Genomic DNA, 22086 nt, shown 5'->3' with positions numbered 1-22086 from the left:
GTTGTAACCCTAGAGTGTACATTTGTAGCCCACACAACCCTCTTTCTTGAAAAATGACCATCATAGGCTTAACAATATTATATCTTCAATAAATTGGGCATCACCTGATTTTTGATAAGCTGTTCAAAATAGTTTTTTTAGGTTCATGTAAGGAATCTCACTTGTCCCAGTTAAGGCAGTACAACATATTTAAAGGAGCATACAGTGAAATGTTAAAATGTCTTATGATTGAGGGGCTCCATTCAGACAGATCAGGGGTAGATAACATCATAATGGAGAACAACTTTACAGAAATGCCACATAAACAGCGCATTTGTGTGTGTTGGGGGTGGGGGTGCTTAGACAGAGCTCTAATGCTATTGTTTTGCACTTGCTTTTTGAATTTCTCCCTTCAGAGTTGAAGGGCCCATATTGCATGGAATACTCAGCCCCTATAAAGTCCTATAGATAAACTGAGGGGATAAACACTCACTTGAAAGGTATCATGATGGTTTCTTTCTTGTGACATCTTCAAAGTGAGTGTTTAGGCTATTCTTTAGTTTTTCAGTAGGACTTTTGGGGCCCTGTTAATGACATGAATGACTTAAGCCTAGCATATATGGCTACGGCGCATTGTGTCATATCATATCAATACAAAGTTAATAACAGAGACTTCACGCAAAGGCTCTGGTTTAGGGGCCCCTTGAGCTCATGGGCCCCTGGTGCCGGTAGGCCCGTTCGGTAATCCATCCCTGAGTAGGACTATTGGGGCTGTTTACTGACATGAATGACTTAAGCCTAGAACATACCAGCTATGGCGCATGGTGTCATATATCAATACAAAGTTAATAACAGCAATGTCACGCAGAGGCTCTGGCTTAGGGGCCCCCTGAGCTCATGGGCCCGTTCATTAATCCATCCATGCTGCCAGTACTGTAGCCTTGTTATGCTTGAAAACTTTTAGGTTGATGTTCACAACGTTTTTGTCAGCTTTGTGGTATTAAAAAGCATAAGAGAGATATTGTGTATATCCTCATTATAATAAGATTTTTTATTGATTTGGGCAAATATATGGTACATATATTGTTATTTGGCTAGTGCATCTCCGGTGATGTTACTGTGTAATCCAAAAGTAATGTAACTAGTAGTGTAACTAGTTACTTTCAGCAGTGAGTAATCTAGTAAAGTAAAGCATTACTAAAAAGTAACTAGTAATGTGTAATCTAATACTTTTTTTGAGTAACTACCCCAACACTGGCCGAAAGTAACTTCACGTCTTGATAGTAACCAATATATCTAAAATTTTGACGGTAATATGAAATCATTCCGACATCTGTGGGTGTTGCAATACTGTAATAAACACAACCAATCATTAAGGGGTACCCTGACTATTGATTGGACGGGCTACCTCTCTGTCTACCTACCTACCTACCTGGGCGCACTCTGCCCCTCCACTCAATGCTCGTCACTGTCGTTTTGTGGGAGTGGCTTTGAAGGGAGAAGGTGGGATATTTGGGTTTAAATCGTGTCAAAAAGAAGCTAAAATGGCTCACTTTGCGCAACTTGCCTTTAAGTACTTTAACCCCTTGTACTACTACTACTTCTAATACTACTTCAAACACTTCTTTAAGTAATACTTTGAGTACTACAATTACTAACATTGCTGGTAATACTAGTTCAACTCAAAAAGGTTTGCAAACCTAGCAATTTTGGCTTGAGTTTGAAAGGTTTCAAACCAAAATATCCCACCCCCTCCCTTCAAAGCCACTCCCCTAAAACATGAACTGTGCCTGACTACTGTTGGGAGGTAGACAGACAGACAGGCAAGTAGCCCGTCCAATCAGTGCATATGTCCGAATGCCGTCCAATCATTAAGTTTGTTCCGAACTAAATGGTTGATCATTTTTATTAGTCCTGCAACTCCTACAGATGTCGGATTTATTATAATTTACTGTCAAATCTTTTGATTTATTGGTTGCTAACCGGATGGGAAGTTTATTTCAGCAAATATGGGATAGGGTTAAGTGCGAATCAACAGCATTACCGACCCTGCCTTTAATGTTGCATACAAGTTTAATCCTGTCAATTTTGGTGAGCTTCCTTCTAGAGCCACTGACACACTGTGTGGGTGCCATACCAAGTGCCATATCTAAAGAACTGTGGTAGCTAGGGATGTTAATCAAAGTCCTATTAGGGGGTTGAGTTACAGTGTATGCTCAGTGAATTTAAAGTGCTCCAAAGTTTATGTGACCTAAGGAAGTACCTGGAGGGCTTGAGACCTTCTGTATCCGCCCAGTAGCTAGAGTTACAGAGAGTAGTTATTATAGAACAACTACAACAATAGTGGTAAAACTACCTGAAACAGTTGTAAATGACTAAATGTAATTGGGTAATAACAGATTGAGTGGTAATAACAGTACAGTAGAAATATATTGTCAGATCTAACAGGTGATCTATGATCTATTTGAATGTTGTCAATGAAAGGTATACTATTTTTTCAAAAGTATTTGTTTTTGATTGTTCATAAGAGGAAATTATTTATTTGCCAACTTAGAAATAAAGTAATTGTTAAGAGGTGATGCCATTTTAAATCATTTGACATTAAGTGATATTGCACAGTGGTGTACTTCTTCTGTATACTGTATTTACACAAAATTCAATGGTTATATGTATACAACCATGGAGTTACTAAAAATGTAGGCCAAAAACATTGTAAGTTGAGACTCAAGGCCACTACTTTACTTCATGGTAAAATTGAGGTTAATTGGCAACGTTACCAAATAGCTACTGAAATGACAGGTAGGAAACCGACGCTTAGGAGACTGACACTGAGGGAAAATATATATTTTATATTGACTGATCCCCCCCCCCCCCAAAAATAAAAATAAAATACATACACCAGAAAGGCACACAGTATTTCAAGTACAACCACTGGGGACATTCTTACAACATTGAAAATAAAAGACAAAATACAAAGTAAAGGCTACCACCATTAGAAAATATGTGTATTTTGTCCATTGTACTCCCACACAACAATGAGTATAAACAAACTCACACATCCCATGAGTTTTTAAGAGTTGGGAACAATTTGGTCTTGCTATTTTTCAACATTGCACATTCTTGGTTAGCTTAAAATGTCCCCCTTATCATTTGAGGTTGGTCAAGTAATTTAAAGTTAAGCATTACATTCATAGCCTTCAAGTTCCCAACAGTGACAGGTCAAAAACATTCCCCATTTTTTGTGTGGTATCAGTTACATTTAGTCATTTAGCAGATTGCAGTTGCTTTATATAGTTCATAACAGGACAAAATACCAACACGCAACAGACAATGTAATTTTTTTGATTTAGTATTAGTGACAATTATTACATTTACTTTCCCTAAATCTTTGGTGGGATAAGGCAAAGGAGAGAGTGAATATTCTTTAAAAAAAGTTCTGAGATATGCAGATCACGTCAGAAAGGTTGTGGTGTTGTGTACAGTGAGGATTGTATTGCTCCTCCCAAGCTCCATCATTCAACTAAGTATCTAAGCCCTGCATACGCCAAAGCCCTTTATTGAGGACGGGTGGGACCATTCTGGATGGTAGCATGCAGACTGGTCCAGTAGAGTTGCTGTCTGTGTACGATGAGGTCCACGGCCTATTTTAAAGGTTCAGGCCAGGTTTGCAAAAGTGGTTTCACAAGCACACAACTCCTTTACTTGGAGTTTATGCAAAATGCTCAGTGTTCCTTCAACCTGTAGAGGGAAAACAATTATCAAAGAGCAGTAATGAAAAATACAATGAATACAATGTGAAGTAATCAAGAGATGATCTGATTGACATATACATTAAATAATGCATGAATTAATACACATAATTTACAAAACCCTATTCCACTGACAAAACACTGCTGAGTCATTGGTCTAAAAGAGTTGACTTAAACCAATGCCAGACATTGCTTGGCTTCTGAACAAGAAATGAGACACTGTACTCGTCTTCTTTTGAGCCACGCTAGCACCAATTAATTCCATAATGGAATGGCTGATAATCATTTTTTTGGTCATGTTGACATTATGTGTCAACATCATCGTAATGCAAACAGCAGCCATTGTAAGTTGTGTTCCCATGAAGTACATGGGTTTGGGTTAATTTGTTTGTGTTGTAGTTGTGTTTGAAATCTAGTTAATGTGCAGCCTTCCTCCAGAAGGTAAAGGGTCACACTGCCCCTGAACCTGTGGCAAGGGAGATCAAACAGTTGTGATGGGCCCAAATTTGTAAAAGGGAGTGAGAAGGAGAATGGCAAGAGAAAATGGCAGACTCCAAGTAGAGCACTCCCTTTACTTTGTTCATGATTTTAAAAGTTGTAACCATTTGTTTTTCAAGTTGTGAACCTATTGTCCAATAAATGGTAGTAGCTGCCTGCAAGAACTTGCATTAAAATATATTTAAGAACCAGACCTGGTCTGTTTGAAGTTTATCAGTAATATTGACGCACACCTATTCAAACCTACAGAACATGGGTCGGGCCAGGACACAAACCCTGGTCGCCGTTGTATTCGTAATTTCAGTACAGCAATGTATGATGAAAAAGCGGAGATGATTGGACAAAACTCACTCCACAGCAGTGCTAGGGAGAGGTTTGCTATGGGTCATCTCCTTCATCACCAGCCGCAGCAACAGCTTCACAAAACACACATTTAAAAAAGTTAATGATGCCACATGTTACAACAAAATCTTGACTTTCAACAATTAAGCTTAAATTTGATTCTGAGCTTCACAGAACCTACCAGCAGAGCTATGAAGTCTGCTGTCATCAGCATGTAGAAGACCCTGTTCCAGCCTCCCTCAGACAGCAGTCCTGCCAACAGGGGCCCCAGTGCTGCACCTGGATAGAAAACAAACATACATACACACACACACACACACACACACACACACACACACACAGTTAAGGTCACTACAGTCAGCCACATCCAAATATTCGCTAAATGGCGGTACAGATACCAAACATTAGCATTGTAAATAAGGGGATAGACAATTCAAGTCATAGCACAGTACCCACATACATATACAACCTTGCCCTGTGGTATAAAAGATACCTATTAGCAAAACAATTGGTGGATAGGCACTGGTTGCTGACCTACGGATCCTGTTCCATCGATGATGGCTGTAACCGTGGACAGGGCCCTGGCATTGCCCTTCAGGCTCTTGTGTGTTCCCTTAGGGTGGGAGTACAGCAGAGTAGGACATGAGCTTAATACATACAAGAATTTCTGTAGCACTTCTTATGGACCATTTCAGAAACCATTGTAGGATTTTTGTTAAGTACTGCACACTTACATTTAGTCATTTAGCAGACGCTCTTATCCAGAGCGACTTACAGTAAGTACCGAGGCAAGTAGGGTGAAGTGCCTTGCCCAAGGACACAACGTCATTTGGCACAGCCGAGAATCGAACTGGCAACCTTCAGATTACTAGCCCGATTCCCTAACCGTTCACCCATCTGACACTTGTTAAACAACATAAACTTGTGTGGTGTGCTTACGTTGGTTGCAGATGGGTAAGTTTCCAGGCTGTGAATATCAACACCCTGTGTTTTTGTACGCCCTTCGACTGGTTAGCTCCTGCGATTCCCACACAGCAGAAGTCTAGTAGTTAACTAGCTGTACAATTTACCGGGGCTAGGTCTGAATCTAGGAGCAAAACGAGCACAGCTGCCAGCTATAGCTAGGTATATGCAGACAGCACAATGGTGTTCACTTCACTTATGTACTGAACCAGAGTATTTTACTTACTGTAATATAATATCTAAACCGTGCAACGATACAGCGACGCATCACACAAGCTTGAGTTCAAATACATTATTTAATGTGACATTACGTACTGTACATTCAAGTCTTCAATTGCTGAGCAACAGCACAAACACAGGTAGGGATACAGTAGCAATGCTAGTTCTAAATAACTATTTAGCTGGTCGGCTCTATGACGCTGGGTAAGTAGGGCTCGTGAGACTGCTCACCAAAAGAACAAAGGGGAACCCACTTGTCTAGCAGATTAAGACATGTTCGTAGGTACCTAGCGAAAAGTAGCCTCAACTTTCCTAGACTTTTATCTACGGTACTGAGGGCTCGCTGATATCGCTGTCTGTGTTATTAGAACGGCATATCTATGCGTCGTTGCTAACGTGTGCTGACGTTGTGACGTTAGGCTAGCACTGACAGTACGTGTCCACTACAGCGGAGCGGGCAGCGCGGGGCGTCGGCTTCCAATTCATTTTCAATGAACCCAGGCGTTGACGCTCGCGTAGGGCATTGTGGGAAGGCGAGCGGAGCAGAGTGTTGCAAGTTGGATTTTCTCAACTTTATCAGAGAATGTCTACAACAGAGAGAACTGCCACTCTCGGGAAACTTCCGGGTTCTGAACTGGTTGCAGTTCCACTCTAGTTCCATATGAGGGCGCTAACGGTCGAGTGCAGAATGAATGGAGGACTATGGAGCTATACCCCTCAAAATCCACTTTTCTCAGGATATAATTTTTTGTCTAGTAATTTGAATTCAGAATTCGAAAGGGGAGGCAAAAAAAAATACACACCGCTGGGTGATAGATTTTTTTAAAGTCGCCTTTCTGTTCTAAAAAGCCTTTTAAAATGTCATTGACGTCATACACATTGTACGGCCTGAGATACTGCTTGATGGGAAGCTCTGGTTACTTCCACTTTTCTCTCGAGGAATCGACAACACAGCTGACAGGTTAGGCTCTCCCTGTCAATACACATGCTAGAAAGAGTTTTGGTTTGCTAATGTTGTTGCTAATGCTCTGACATTCTGGTTCTGCTTCGAATGCCATCAAGTGGGATCTCTGGTCGTAGTCAGTCCTTCACTAACCAATCAGCATTCGTTAGCAGAATGCTAGCGTGTTATGAGCAACAACGACTTTCCCTGTAAGAAATCGAAAGGACATAAGTACTCGTTCATTCAACTTTCGACCTGTAATCCATGTTGAACATGCAAAAACTACAATTAAATCTGAGATTTCTCAACAACAATCAGGTGAAAGAGACAAATTTAGCCGTTTAGTTCCAGAGACTCCCATTCATTCTGCACTCGACCGCAATCACTCCCAGGGGAACTCTGGTGGAACTGCAACAAGATTCGGTACAATGGGGCTTAACAGGGAGTGGCCAGGCTCTCCTTAAACAGGCTCTGACTTTATGTAAATGAGGAGCGTGAAAATGCTAGCGTTGGCCAATCGGATTGCTTTCTTGTTTCTTGTAACGTAGCAACTGTTGATCATGGTAAACATTTCTAGGTTTTACAATTTCAAGATGGAGGAGAAACTTATCGTATGTGTCTGCACACCCAGTTCTGTTCAGAACAAAGTTACGTAATGTGACAAGCCTGAATTTAAAGATTACATTAAACTACTAATGCATGTTGCAGGGTTGCCGACGTTGTCAGTGTCCCTAGTGTGTTTTTATACTTTTAAATTCAGTCTCGTCACATTACGTGACTGTTCTGTGCCACTGCTAGCTTGCTAGCCCACAAACGACTGGTTGAGTGACCGGTGGCGTAACATGTATTCTACTGTAATCTTGCACAGAGTAAAAATTCTGTATTTTTACACAAATGTTGTGTAAAAGTGGTATTTTGATCGATATTGTGAGTACATGAACCCAAGTCTGCACGCTTGGCCATGACTACAACAGTGACCTTAGAGAACTACGACTCTGTATTAACTTTTCTAACACCCCCCCCGAGCGTGGTGTACTGTGGGAAGGCAAGCGGTGCAGAGCGTTAAAAAACGCTGTAGTGGACACGTACCGTGAGGCAAAGAACTTATATTGACAAGAAGTGAAAGCCAATAGAACGCTCCATTGTAACACCAGTGCCCAGTAGCAGCGCTACGTTTCCCCCATTTTGGAGTGAAAGCGACTCGGCAGTAGATTGCTGTCACTTTCGGCAATATCAGCTGCTTTGTTAAAAAAAAAACAGAATGATGACAACACAGAATAACGTAATCACTACACTAGTGATCATCAAATCCCTTTTAACAGTTTATTTCACAGACAAGTCTTCCACTTTTTTTCCACCAAAAAAGTTTTGTTTGAAATTCTTTGAAGCGCATTTTCTATTGCGCTGAATTGGCTGTGAGATTCACTGATTTTGGGTGTCCAAGATATGATGGATTCTGATCTGTATCAAGAGTCTAGCCATGTACAGGGCTCGACATTAGCCTGTCCGGGACAAGTGGATTTTTTTGTAGGGCAAGTCTGGAAGAGAAATGTACTTGCCCCACTTTATGTGCCACTCATTACGTCTATTTTATTTTTCTGAATTCTGCATTAACAAAATACAAAAAAGTGGCTTTGTCTCTACAAACTGTGCAGCTAATTTAATGCTCAACACTTCAACGGGGGCTTATTACTTGAAAGAGGAATTATTTACTGTGTTGTCTCAGTTACACTATCAGGAGATACTGTGACTTAGCCTGGTCCTAACCAGACCCTCGTACATTTCATTTGTACAGAGGGTCTGGGATCGCTCCATTGACAAGCATTAACTTCCTTGAAGGCGGATACTCTGATGAAGTTTAAAACTATTGGATCTGCCCAGAGCCACTCTGATCTGCCATAACCGATCGCTAGCGTTCGCCTTAGCCAACTCCTTCACCATTACTGTAACGGAGCTAGCTGCCGTAGCTGGAAAATCTGACTTTTCCCGAACCCCGTAGGGAGGAGGGCCACAACATCATGGCCACCAACAAAACTTAGCAAAGATTGTTCTTGCTCCAGCTTTAACTTTTGGATATTCGGCAGCATTGCCACAACGGACCGAATGAATGGCTTCGCTCGCATCTTTCTTCGCTGCCATTACTGAACTACAACTCAAACTAGTGCACAACATCAACGTCATCGTTCTCAGCCACTCCCTCTGTTCGCTGATTGGACCGGTAAAAAGTTTACCGGAGACATCTGACCAATATACAGTACTGTGCATAAGTCTTGGGCACCCAAGATTCTTTACACAAATAATGTCATACTATATTTCTTCAATTAAATGCTACAGCTTTTCTTGAATTACATGTTTCGATGAGGGCGGTGTGTACACGAGGGCAGCTTTTATTATTATTATTTAATTCGTAATTAAGAACAACACAGGAATTGCGCAAAGCAGTTTATTAATTAGTAGGCGACATCTCTGGTGTCTCGTCAGTGAGGAGGCAGATGAGGATACTAATAGTGATGCAGAAAGTTTTGTACCGTACCTATTTGTAGTAAAAATTAATTAAAATTATAGTAAATCTAAATTTAATGTTGCTGCATTTTTTCATTTAAGTGTATCAGATTTGGATGCAACGTTTAATCAAAGAAATATATGTAATATATTTTTTTTATTTGTGCAGCAGTATAAAACTGCAATTTTGCTAAACCTTTAGTTAAATTGTTTAATTTCATTATTTCTTAAAGCATTTTTCCTTAACCTTTTTTATTTTTATTGTGCCTAAGACTTTTGCACAGTACTGTACCTCAAGCCCAGACGCAGTACAGAAGTACAATGAAAATAGAGCGGAGGTACGTAAGAGGGCAGAGCCAGGCTAGGACAAATCAACCTCAAAAAATTAATTTAAAACACATTTTAGCCTATAAAAACCACAGTCTACGATTGAAGCATTTCGTCATAGAAATCCACGCATCTCCACAGTCAGATCCTGTCACATATCTCCACACTCAGATCCTGTCACCCCTCCCCCACAAGAGGTTGCACTGGGACAGGAGAGAGTGCAGTCTATAGCCAAACGGTGCGTGTCCACTACAGAGGAGCCATGACGGTACATAAAAGCTGAGGGAGCTTCAGCTTATCGTCGATGAAGGCCAGCACAGTTGGACGCTGCTAAGTGCAGATACCAAGTTAAAGAAAAAAGTAGGCTATGTACAAATATTCTATAAATTGTTTTTGAATTTTAAATGACCTATTTACAGTAGACAACCAAGCTTACGTTGTTTAGCTATTGTAGTTAGTCTAATTAGCTAGTGCTAAATAAATTAGGTATTTTGGGAGGGCAGACTGTCTTACCTTGCTAGCTAGTTTAGACAAACTGTAGTATATGGGGCGGCGTTATGTTCTGACAGCCAATCACGTTGGACTAGGAAGTTTGGGTCCACTGCTGTAGCTTTCATACATGTGGTAATCAGTTGCTACTGTACTCTATTAGTTAAGCTAATGATTTGCCTCTAAGCCATTATGTATTCATTTAATGTGGCACGGAACACGATATGGTGTCAGAAGTAAGTAAGTAAGTAAGTAAGACTATTTATATAGCACATTTCATACAAGAATTGTAGCTCAAGGTGCTTTACATAAAATCAATAAAAACAATAATACAAGTGATAAACAATTCAAACAAAAATAAAAAATCCCAATAAGATCTCTGTTCAAGAGAGAAAACAACTTTAAAAGTAGGAAAACCCTTTTGAGATAAAATTACTTAAATGATTCAGTAAAAAGGTAGGTTTTAAGCTGTCTTTTAAAAATGTCTAGAGTGTTTGCTTCCCTAATATTTATGGGTAATTTGTTCCATAGTTTTGGGGCGTAATTGACAAAGGCCGAATCACCAATCTTCTTATGACTGCTTCTGGTGACCTCTAATAGGCCTGCATTTGATGATCGCAGTGTTCTAGCTGGTGTGTAGTTTATAAAGGAGTTAGCAATGTAGCTAGGTCCTTGTCCGTGTAGAGCTTTGTATGTGAAGAAAAGGACCTTAAAGTCAATTCTGAAGGTAACAGGGAGCCAGTGTAAAGTAGCTAGGACAGGACTAATGTGTTCTCTCCTTTTAGTTTTGGTTAATAATCTAGCTGCAGAATTTTGAATGAGCTGTAGTCTTTCAGTGGTTTTCTTGGGAAGACCAGTGAAAAGTGCGTTACAGTAGTCCAGCCGGCTGGATATAAAAGCATGAATGAACTTCTCTGCATCATTTTGGTTTATGAATGGTCTTACCTTTGCTATATTCCTCAGGTGAAAGAAAGCTGTTTTGGTCACTTTATTAATGTGAGAGTTGAAATTCAAATCTGAGTCCAGGATTACACCGAGACTCGTCATCTCGGTGTAATGTTCTCTGATTATGTCGCCGAGTGGTAAAAAGTGAGAAAAAAGTAATGGACCTAAGCAGCTTCCTTGAGCAACCCCGTAGCAGTTCTCATGTTTCTTGGACCTACGGTCACCTAAACTAACATAAAACTTCCTTCCTGTGATATATGATTTCAGCCAGTTCAATACACTATCCGTGAACCCAATAAGCTTTTCCAGTCTATTGATTAGGATGTCGTGATCAATTGTATCAAATGCTGCACTGAGATCTAACAGGATAAGGATAGAGACTTTATTTGCATCAGAGTTTAGTCTGAGGTCGCTAATTATTTTGGTGAGAGCAGTTTCAGTACTGTGATATTTCCTGAAACCTGACTGCGAGACTTCCAGGATGTTATTTTCTTCAAGAAAATAATTTAATTGGACTAAAACTATCTTTTCTAGTACTTTACTAATAAATGGAAGGTTTGATATTGGTCTGTAATTTGCAAGTAGACTGTTATCCAATTTGGGTTTCTTTAATAGGGGCTTTACAACAGCTGTTTTGAAGGCATCTGGGAAGACGCCAGTTCTAAGGGATGTGTTTATAATCTCTAGCACCGGACCTGAGACACTATCAAACACTCGCTTAAAGAATGTTGTGGGTATAGGATCAATATCTGAGGTTGTGGAGTTAGATTCGCTGACAATTTTGGAAAGTTCACAAAGTGTGATACAGGTAAATGTGCTCATGGTTATGTTGCAGAATCTACTGATGTCAGTTTCGACCCCACTATTAATAATACTCGCTCTGATCAGAGTTATTTTGTTCTTGAAGAACAAAGCAAGCTCTTCACATTTAACTGCTGAGGATGGAGGTGGGGCAGGGACAGTGTTTAGCAGCTGGTCAATGGTGGAGAAAAGAACTCTGGAATTTCTGGCATTTTCTGTAATAATGTTGGAGAATCATTCTCTCCTTGCTAGACGGATGGTTTTGTAATAGGTGGTTAGTGTATCTTTGTAGATATTGTAGTGGATAGTGATCTTTGTTTTCCTCCATTTTCTCTCTGCTACACGGCATTTTTTTCTCGTTTCACTAAAAAATTTATTTCTCAGCCATGGGGAGGTTCTGCTTGTGCACTTCTTTTTGGTTTTCAGTGGTGCAACAGAGTCTAACACAGATAATAATGCATCATTGAGGTTCTCTACCATTTCATTCAGAGAGCAATCATGGTTAGTCGGCTCATATAGAGCAAATTGTTCAGAAAATGTCATCATAGCTGTATCGTCTAAATATCTTCTATGGACTACGAATTCTTTTTTGTTTTTTGTTAGGATAATTTCCACATTAAAAAGTATATAATGATGGTCTGAGAGGGGTAGATCAGTTATTGAAATATTATTGATATTTAGTCCAGTTGTTATCACTAGATCTAGTGTGTTTCCGTGCCGGTGTGTTGGGTCAGTTATGTGTTGAGTTAGGACACATCAGTTCCTCGACAGATGTGTTGCTAAGACAAATATTTTCTGTCTTTGCCAGTTTAACATGTGCTGTCATGGCATCTCCAATCAAGATAGTGGCCATATGTGGTGTTGTGTTTGCATTTCTAACGTTTGCCTTATCAGTAGCTGCGGGGGCCAAGTAGCGAACCGCTGAACATTTTCGCCTGGTGTGAGGGTGAATTGCCTCTGGATAGCCTGCTTGGACAGCTGGTCTACAGCCAATGTTGCTAGCACGCGCTAACGCTACAGTGAGTACGAGGACAGACTGTTTTAACGATGCAATCATTCACTCCGCCGTCACCGTTGCCCCTGACGGGAAACCTTGCAGAAAATTGATGAAAAAGGGAGCAAAGATTGCACCTCTATCTCTTGGCTAGTGGACTTAATGATAAAGCAGAAGGTCGGAAAATAGCCGTGCTGCTACACTGCATTGGTGAGGATGCGTTGGAGATCTACAACATGCTGGAAATTACCTATGAAGATGCCGACAACAAAACAATGGACGGGGTAATAAAAGCCTTACTTAATTACTGTGCACCACGTAAGAACACTGTTTTTGAAAGGCACCAATTCGGGGCACATCAGTGTTGTCATGATATTTAATAAATGAGTCACCTATTGCCACCCAGAAGCATAAATATAATGTTGGGGCTACGGGGGTGGGACCAGCAGGAGATAAAACGACCTGGCTGAAACTAAGATCATGTCTCGTGTCTTCTCCATACAACACATCAAAACAAGTGTCATGAACATACTGGTATTGACAAGTTTGTCACGGAATTGAGACAGAGAGCATGCACTTGTGAGTTCAAAGAGACTGAGGACTTAATGCTCAGGGACAAAATTGTGTTCAGTGTTTCGGATGCTTGCTCAGGGAGAAAACTGTTAACTTTCTCAGACTTATCTCTAACCAAATCTAGTCCCGCATTGACAATGCGGTAAGAGAAACCATTTTGCAGCCGTGTGACGATTAGCACCTGATGTTGCACCCATTGATACAGAAAGCATAGGTGTGGATGCACTGGATGCGGTCACACGAGCACAGACTTGCTCTAAAGACACTGGGTGGAGCACAGCGCTCCGAGTCGGTAGCCAAACGGTCAACTTCAAGCTTGACACAGGGGCTGAAGCCAACGTGCTGCCACAATCAATAGCAAATACAATGCCCTAGCAACATAAAACTGAAGAAGACAAACACTGTACTTGTAGCCTATGGCAGCACTCAAGCCCAACGGTATACTCATGTTGCATGTGAACTCCCAACACAAGCAGGCCCTCCTACACTTCTATGTGACTGACACATCTGACATGCCACTGCTTGGCAGAGATGCTTGTGTCAGATTTGATCTTGTCAGAAAAGTTGAGACATTAAGACAGCGAACTCCACCCCGGACCAAAGAGGAGCTGCTCCAGCGCTATCCCGACGTGTTCCAGGGACTGAGTGAATTTCCAGGCATACATCACATCCATGCCGATCCATGCCCCTGTTGTCCATGGGTGCAGGAATATCCCATTTGCAGTGCTGGATAGGCTAAAAGACACACTGGCCATTCAAGAACAGAGAGGTGTGTTTCGCAAGGTAACAAAGCCAACACCATGGGTGAGCAGCCTCGTTATAACTGAAAAGAAAAATGGTACCCTACGGGTGTGATTGGACCCGAGGGACCTCAACAAAGCAGTGCTTCGCCAACACTACTCCATACCCATACCCGAGGATGTATGCCAGTTAGCAGGAAAGACCGTGTTCAAAATTCTTGATGAAAAGGATGGGTATTGGCAAAGAAAGCTTGATGATGAGTCAGCTGACCGGTGCACGTTCAACACCCCCTGGGGGCGGTACCTGTTTACATTTATCAGACGCTCTTATCCAGAGCGACTTACAGTAAGTACAGGGACATTCCCCCCGAGGCAAGTAGGGTGAAGTGCCTTGCCCAAGGACACAACGTCAGTTGGCATGACCGGTAATCGAACTGGTAACCTTCGGATAACTAGCCCGATTCTCTAACCGCTCAGCCACCTGACTCCCTTTACGTGCCTGCCGTTTGGTATTAAAAGTCCAAGTGAGGTGTTTCAGCAAACTAATACAGAAAGTTTTGATGACATTGCTGGAGTCCACATTATTGCAGATGACATGATAATAGCAGCAGCCACAAAGGAAGAACATGATAACATCTTACAACAGGTGATGGACAGAGCCGTCAAGCTAGGGGTGGAACGGTACACTGAAGTCACAGTTCGGTTCATACCGCAGTTCAGACATCACGGTTCGGTACGACTTCGGTACAACGGAGGGAAAAGCAAAACAAACCAGGTTCCTCTACGAGTGAATACGGCGCATTGAAGATGACATGTAAATTCCGATTGCGTCAGTAATTTTTTTGGCCCTATTTGTATGTGTATCTAATGGCTGGTTAAGCACTGTAGGGAGGAGAAGTTGAACAGTTTTTTTGGTCTCGTTCCAGTGATTGGCACACCTGGGTGATGGCGTCGGATATTTTTAGTCATTTAGCTAGCACACCCCAGATGCGTTATATGCGTTAGCATGTTGTATTTCCACTCACATACCCCACAACCAGTGACGTGCAGTGATGTCAGTAAGAGGCTAGGCACTTGAATGGGAAAATGTGTCCAAACTTTTTACTGGTACTGTACATGTTGAAGAATACAGGAAGTAAGTGCGCAAGTGAGATTTTCGCTTGTCGTCCGCAGTGAACGGACAGTAAAAGCACTGCTTATTCTACAATTTTTTTTTTATTTGATTATGCGTAACTGGTACATTCATCATCGTAACGTCTAAACAATTGGAATAACACACATATTGCATGTATAAATCACAACAATAAACAGTAAAAATACAAATACAAGTTTATTAAATAAAATGATTTAATAAAAGAAATTACGTTTGAATTTTGGCAGGGTAAGCAGTGCCGAAGTTTTCCTAAACTTGCAATCTTAAAAATGCCGGCGGGTCCTCTATCTCTCGCGGGTCGCCACCACTCGCCATACTTGTCCTTAGTGCTGCTAGCTATCCTCACGGCGGCGCCAATCAGAGCTTCAGAGCTACAGATTAGATGTCCCTAAAGTACACGAGTATCTAACAGTAGTTCCGCATTACATTGATTAATTTGCACACAAGTTTTATTTATTTTTATACTGTGTATTCTCCGTGTAATTTCATGCACCGAACCGTGACGCCCGTACCGTACGGTTCGGTACGAATACATGTACCATTCCACCCCTACGTCAAGCTGAATGTGAAGTTCAATGCTGACAAAATCCAGTACATGGTGAATGAAGTGAAATACATGGGGCAAATCATCAGCGCAGAGGGAGTCAGACCAGATAACTCCAAATTGGCAGCAATCACAGCAATGCCTCCACCTGGAGACAAAAAGGGTCTACAGAGGTTGTTGGGCATGACACAATATCTTGCCCAGTATATCCTGCACGAAGCCACTCTGACTGCTCCGCTCAGAATGCTGCTCAGAAAAGATATGATGTGGCAATGGCACCCAGAACACCAAGCAGCACTTAACAGACTGAAAGCAGCCATCTCCAACACATCACTGCTAAAGTTTTTCAACCCACAAGAGGAAGTTGAATTACAAGCCGACTCGTCCAAAGACGACCTGTGAGGAGTACTAATGCAGGGTAAGCATCCTGTAGCTTTTGCATCCAGAGCTCTCTCTACAGCTGAGCAGAACTATGCTCAGATTGAGAAAGAACTCCTGGCTATAGTGTTTGCGCTGAAAAAAAATCACCAATATGTCAACGGCGTCACGGTCAAAGTCCAGTCTGATCACAAGCCCTTGGAAGCTATAGTCACCAAGCCCATCGGCAAAGCACCCGCCCGCCTCCAAAGAATGCTACTCCAGATACAAAAGTATGACATTCACATCACCTACACCCCTGGCAAATACATGGCGGTAGCTGACACGCTCTCCACAGCTGTCCCACCACATGCCAAGCAAGAAGACTGTGAGATGGGGGACGAAAGGGTTGTATATGACATCGGTGCAATGACTCCTGTAGATGGGTTTGTCATGGAGCAACTCAGAGCAGCGACAGAGACAGACCGCGAGATGCAGACGTTGGTGAGTCTTCACAAGCGAGGGTTGCCAGACAGGAAGAAGTGCCTTCCACTAGCAGCACAGCCATATTGGCATGCTAAGAATGACATCTACATTGCAGATGGCTTGCTAATGGTCAACCTCCGCATGATAATCCCCAGAGGCCTCAGGGCTGAGATGCTGAGGCGGCTGTAAACTGCACACCAGGGCATCCAGCGCTCCCTGGCGCACGCCAGAGCTGTGATGTATTGGCCTGGCCTCACAGAGGATATCAGAATGATGGTTGAATCATGCCCCTCATGCCAAGAGAAGCTGCTTTACTTTGGCAGGAGAGCCTACCTAGGCAGCCATTTTCGGCGCCAACTACAAAGTTACAGCATAACATGAGGAGAGAGGAGGAGAGAAAAAGGCAACACCCAGACAATGCTCCTAGAGGAGTACAGTGTGGGAACAGACAAAAACCTCAGCACATAAGCACAACAACATTTACAAAAACACGTGACTTGCAACGGGGAGTGGGGGGGGGGTAGACAAGCAGCATCTGGACCTGCAGCCATGGTAGGCGCTGGACACAGACCCGCCAGCCACCCTGGGGAAACAAGCAGACGAAGGCGTTGGATGGGGGTGGGGGGGTGGTGATATCTGTAGTAGGTGAAAGTTAATGTGTGAGTAGGTCTGGGTTGGCGCCCTCGACCTAGGCCACAATCAGTCCGATTCTCCCTATGCAGATTGTGTTGGCCAGGAGACATCCTTGGTCATGACCCGGGAAGAGACCAAACCACAGATGTCGGTGGGGGGGGGGGGAAGGGAGGAGCAAGATAGTCTCGCTTCAGCGCTCTCCAGGGGAGTTGTTTTCCAGCGACGACCTTGGCCAGGGCCTGTGCTGGTTACGGGGCCGAAAGTGGATAAGATTGGGGTAGTTGTTTTGACGAGTAGCCGCAACTCAATTTTCACGTCCACCCTTCAGGAAGGTCTCCATGTCCTCCATCTTCCTTTGCAGAGCCGCAAACTTATCCCTGTTGTAATCAATGCTGCGTTGTAAGTTCACAGTCTGAGCTCCAACAACTCTGCCCACCGCATCAATCATATCGGGCAGCCTAACGGGGCTTTTGATGGCTGCAGCCGTTTCCTTGATTTTCCGATATACAAAGCCAGCGCCTATTCCAAACAGCAGAAAGCCTGTAATCATGGTTCCGAATATGAAGATGTCTTCAACGTCCTCCACGGAAAGCGCCGCGAGACACACGACACGCCAATTCTCCCACGCGTCCATCGTGTAGCCAGCTGCGAACGTCCCGTCCGGACAGTTGGGTTCCCCCGCACCCGAGCTTCTCTTCGAGAAGATGGTGTCAACAGCATTGAGAGACCAGCTAATTAATTCCATGCTTCTAGTTTCGGAGAGTGATGATGAGAGAGTATGTTGAGACAAGACAAGACACAGCCAAGCAGGGAAGGTCAGGGAGGGGAGGAGACCCACAGTCAAATGGCTTGGCTGAAAGGACCATTCAGTCAGTGAAGAACATGTTGAAAGCCACAACACAGATGGGTATTGACCCTCACATGGCTCTCCTGCATTTCAGAAACACGCCGATCACGGGATTGAAATACTCACCTGCTGATGGGGCGTGTTCGTTCGTTCCAGTATCCCTGCCAGCAAGGCAGCCCTGGCACCTGCAATACCAGAGAATGTCCAGCAAAGTCTCAGACGACAACAGCTTTGCCAAAAGCACAGCTATGACAAGGCTGCATCACCGCTTCCTCCCTTTACGGAGGGTGAAAGAGTGTGCATGAAGACAACAAAAGGATGGCAGCCAGCGACAGTAGAGAGAATCAGGGATGACCCGAGATCCTATGACATCATCACACCAACAGGAGCACGATACAGGAGAAACCGCAGGCATCTCAGGCCTGACCGAGTTTCTGTGCATGGAGACAATTATGAAACCGCAGGCCCACACTCTGATTCCGACCATGAGAGTGAGCAAGGGCAGAATGGGACACGATGAGCCAGGACCAAGGCCTGACACAGAGATTGGCACAGGCCAGACAACCAGAGCAGGAAGCAACTTGAAACTGCCAACTCAACTGCAGGATTACATACTTTAGTACAGCTTGGCTGAGTAATATACGGCGATGTTGTCAGCTGTATGATTTCATGATGTATTTGCAGTCACTGTGTTAAATAATGTATTCAATGTTTACTTGAGGATAGGAATACTACATGAAATATGTTTTTGTACTTATGTTTAGCTAAGAGGGGGGATGTAGTATATGGGGCAGCGTTATGTTCTGACAGCCAATCACGTTGGACTAGGAAGTTTGGGTCCACTGTTGTAGCTTTCATAAATGTGGTAATCAGTTGCTACTGTACTCTATTAGTAAAGCTAATGATTTGCCTCTAAGCCATTGTGTATTCATTTCGTGCGGCACGGAACACGATACAAACGAAAGGTTACTTCAGTCTAGAGAGTAGCCTATTACTAACTTAGGCAATTCGGGCTGATCACACCGAGAGCGTATTTTTTAAACATTGCACTTAAAACCCCATTGTTTGCCATGATACGTCAGTACAGCTCTGTTAAATTCCATATGCGCTTTTTGTCTAGGCTTTTTTGAGGCAGACGCTTTTCTAAATTATTGTTATGCGTTTTTATTTAGGTGTGCCACCCCAAGATTTTCCATCTGGCCACCCCTTTGAAAAATTTGTGGAGCACGACTGGGTAAGACATCATCCCCAGGCTTCATGAATTTGCGCTCCATGCTTTTACCGACAACACTAACGTGACGTATGGATCTCATTCACACTGTGTTGCCAGGACCCGTCCTGCTCTGCTTCTGATAGGCTTGTAACGTTAGTTATAGCTGCATTCCTCTCATATAGGGGAAGGGGAAATCAATTGACTCTAAAATATTAAGCCGCATGCAAGTTCCCCCCCAAAAAATTCTCATGGCGACCCGCCGGATATCCGGCACGGTGCCGGAATACTTTAAGCCCTGCAGATGCAGTAGACTATCGCAGGACGCAGCCTATGAGGTTTATCCGAGTCACAATTATAAGTAGATGAAATCTCTCTCTCTTACAAATAATGGTTTGAGCATTTTCGGGTTCCATCATCTCTTTTCACGTAACTGACAGCTGCAATAGGTTAAAAACATAGACTGTATGTCTATGGTTAAAACTCGCTCAGACCCATGCGCCCAAATACTTTTCCATGCTCGCACACATATATTTTTACTTGCATATGCGAGTAAAATGGGCGCATTGTAGAGCCCTGATAAGAACATATCTCTACTTATGTTCAAGTTCTGTTAAGTAGCCAACTAGTGTAAAAAAACATGACGCAGTGGGTCGGTTTTCCTCCTGTCCTCCCCAATTTCATACCGCCACAGGGGCTGGTATAAATAGGCTAACAGGGCTAAGCCCTCCCTCTTTTACAATAAAGTAAAATAATTATTGTTAAAAAACCTTACTACAGATTGTAAAAAATGTTGGTGGCAACTAGAACAGCAACACCAAATAGTCACACAAAAAACTAAGATATTAGCTACCATTCATCTTCATACTGTGTGTGACAGGTTAAGGCACGCCCTCTTGATTTACTGCGAGTTTGGGCTGAATTAATTAATTAAGCACTGACGTTTGACCAATGACAGCCGGGGATGCTACTGTACAAGAGTGGGAACTTGTGAGTGACAGGTGTCCGGCACGCCCTCTTGATTTGTTGCCCATTTTGTCCAAATTCATTCATCCCACAAAGGCTGTAGACTTTTTGGATCAATGACAGCGGAAGTATGACAGTACAGTCAGGTGCTTGTGGCTACTGTGTTTAATAAAGTGGGAAATGTGATTGTTGACATGGCTGATGTTAGCAACATTTTTAATGAGGTAGATTATTGGGTGTGCTTTGCCTTCGGCAAGGGCGCAACCTTTGTTCTCTCACATATATATTTATTATTATTATTTATTTTCGCTCCCCTAAGGATCAGTCAATATTTGGACTACATACACAACGGCGGTGTCAAGAGGTTCGTCTTGGTAGCGATTGCGTTGGTTGTATTTTTATTTACGTACCGTTGCATGGTTTAAGTAGAAATTGCGTTTTTGTGGTGAAAAGTGAAGCTAACGGTGGCTAATTTGCTAGCCACAGTCACTGACGTTACTAACGTCACTACGTCACTAACGTCACGAAAACACGCGTGACTACCTGTAGCAGAACAATCTGTTAACTTGGGGGATAGCTAGGCTAACTATAGCTTTACTGCAAGGCAGCTGCAGGAACGCCACAAGCAAAGAGGCCAGGGTGATAACTATTTACTCATTTTACTTTGTGATGTGAAACACAATTATGAAATGTAATGTACAATATTAGCTGATATTATTAAGGAAGTAGGCCCACATCTACTTTCGGAAACGGTAGTCTACTATTTCACTGAAGCATTAGCATCATGACATTAGCCTCTGTTGCCCGGGCAACACATACTACAGTGGTCTATGATGCATCTGTTTTCAATCTTTAAAATAAACATTCCCCACAAATACATTTTCGTTGTAGGATTTATTATGACATTACATTACAAGTAAACGATTTGTGGGTGAAATTATCATTACCTGTGGTTTCAAACCAGTGTTGCTCACTGCAACGCTGTAGCCTACGCGAGACACTAGAAAAACATCTACACAGCTGTAGGAAGTCAAACGGCGACAGAAAATGTTCGGCACTCCCCTTACTTAAATCAAAAGTCTATCTAACTGCTAACCTTAACTTCATTGCCACAGCCTAAACTTTGTCAATCTGTTCATGAAAATAATTAATTTCAGCCTAAACCGTACAACGGAACGTTAAATCCAATTCAACCAACGCAATCGCTACCAAGACGAACACAGCAGTAGTCTAGTACTGTACCGTAGTAGTACAATTTACCGGGGCAGCTTCTCCACACAGGGATAGCGCACTTTGCGTGTTACTGTTGTTACTTAATGATCGCTACCAGTGAGCTTTTCATGAAAGCGATTTTCCACTAAATAAATGTCAAGCTTATTTACGTTTTTGGGGGCATATTTTCAGTTAGAAGATGGTACTGTTTGAATCGCGATTCAATCTTCTACTGCCGGTAACGTCGTAGAATAATCTTCAAAGGGGGTTCTTTATTCATGAATGAATGCAATGAGTAGGCTAAATGCATGAAAATATCACGAGAAGGGAAAAACTTAAAAGGACGTTTACCTCATAGAGATTAGGTCAATTTTTACACCGGTCTGCCAAATTTATTCGTTTTGATTCAACGATGAGGATGCCTTTTGCATGGGAAATGAGAAGATCCATTTCATTCTACACTTCACTCGTATTTTCAGTTGTAAATGAGCAGCAAAAAAAAATGCTTTTAAATCTATGTAATCTTTATAAATAATAAGTATGCATTTTTATATAAAATATACAGAAATATCAGTTTTAAAAATGTCATTCAAAAACGGACCCCTGTGCAACCG

At 42.4% G+C, this 22086-nt stretch overlaps 1 protein-coding gene across 3 annotated transcripts in view; it reads right to left on the bottom strand.

Annotated features, from left to right (window-relative positions):
- Window positions 1–2807: 2807 nt before the first annotated feature.
- slc37a1 (solute carrier family 37 member 1) overlaps window positions 2808–22086 on the bottom strand; it is a 68634-nt gene continuing 49355 nt past the window's right edge. For all 3 annotated transcript variants that reach the window (XM_067251405.1, XM_067251388.1, XM_067251396.1), the window contains 4 exons: window positions 5103–5181; window positions 4750–4847; window positions 4578–4642; window positions 2808–3717 (listed from right to left, as the gene is read on the bottom strand). In XM_067251405.1, the coding sequence (XP_067107506.1) occupies window positions 3702–3717; window positions 4578–4642; window positions 4750–4847; window positions 5103–5181 (258 nt within the window). In that variant the 3' untranslated portion in view covers window positions 2808–3701. The remainder of the gene's footprint in view (window positions 3718–4577; window positions 4643–4749; window positions 4848–5102; window positions 5182–22086) is intronic.

Source organism: Osmerus mordax, chromosome 2, assembly GCF_038355195.1.
Source record: "Osmerus mordax isolate fOsmMor3 chromosome 2, fOsmMor3.pri, whole genome shotgun sequence".
Taxonomy (NCBI): domain Eukaryota; kingdom Metazoa; phylum Chordata; class Actinopteri; order Osmeriformes; family Osmeridae; genus Osmerus; species Osmerus mordax.
Note: the sequence above shows the minus strand (reverse complement) of the source record. Positions and strands in the feature narration are given on the sequence as shown.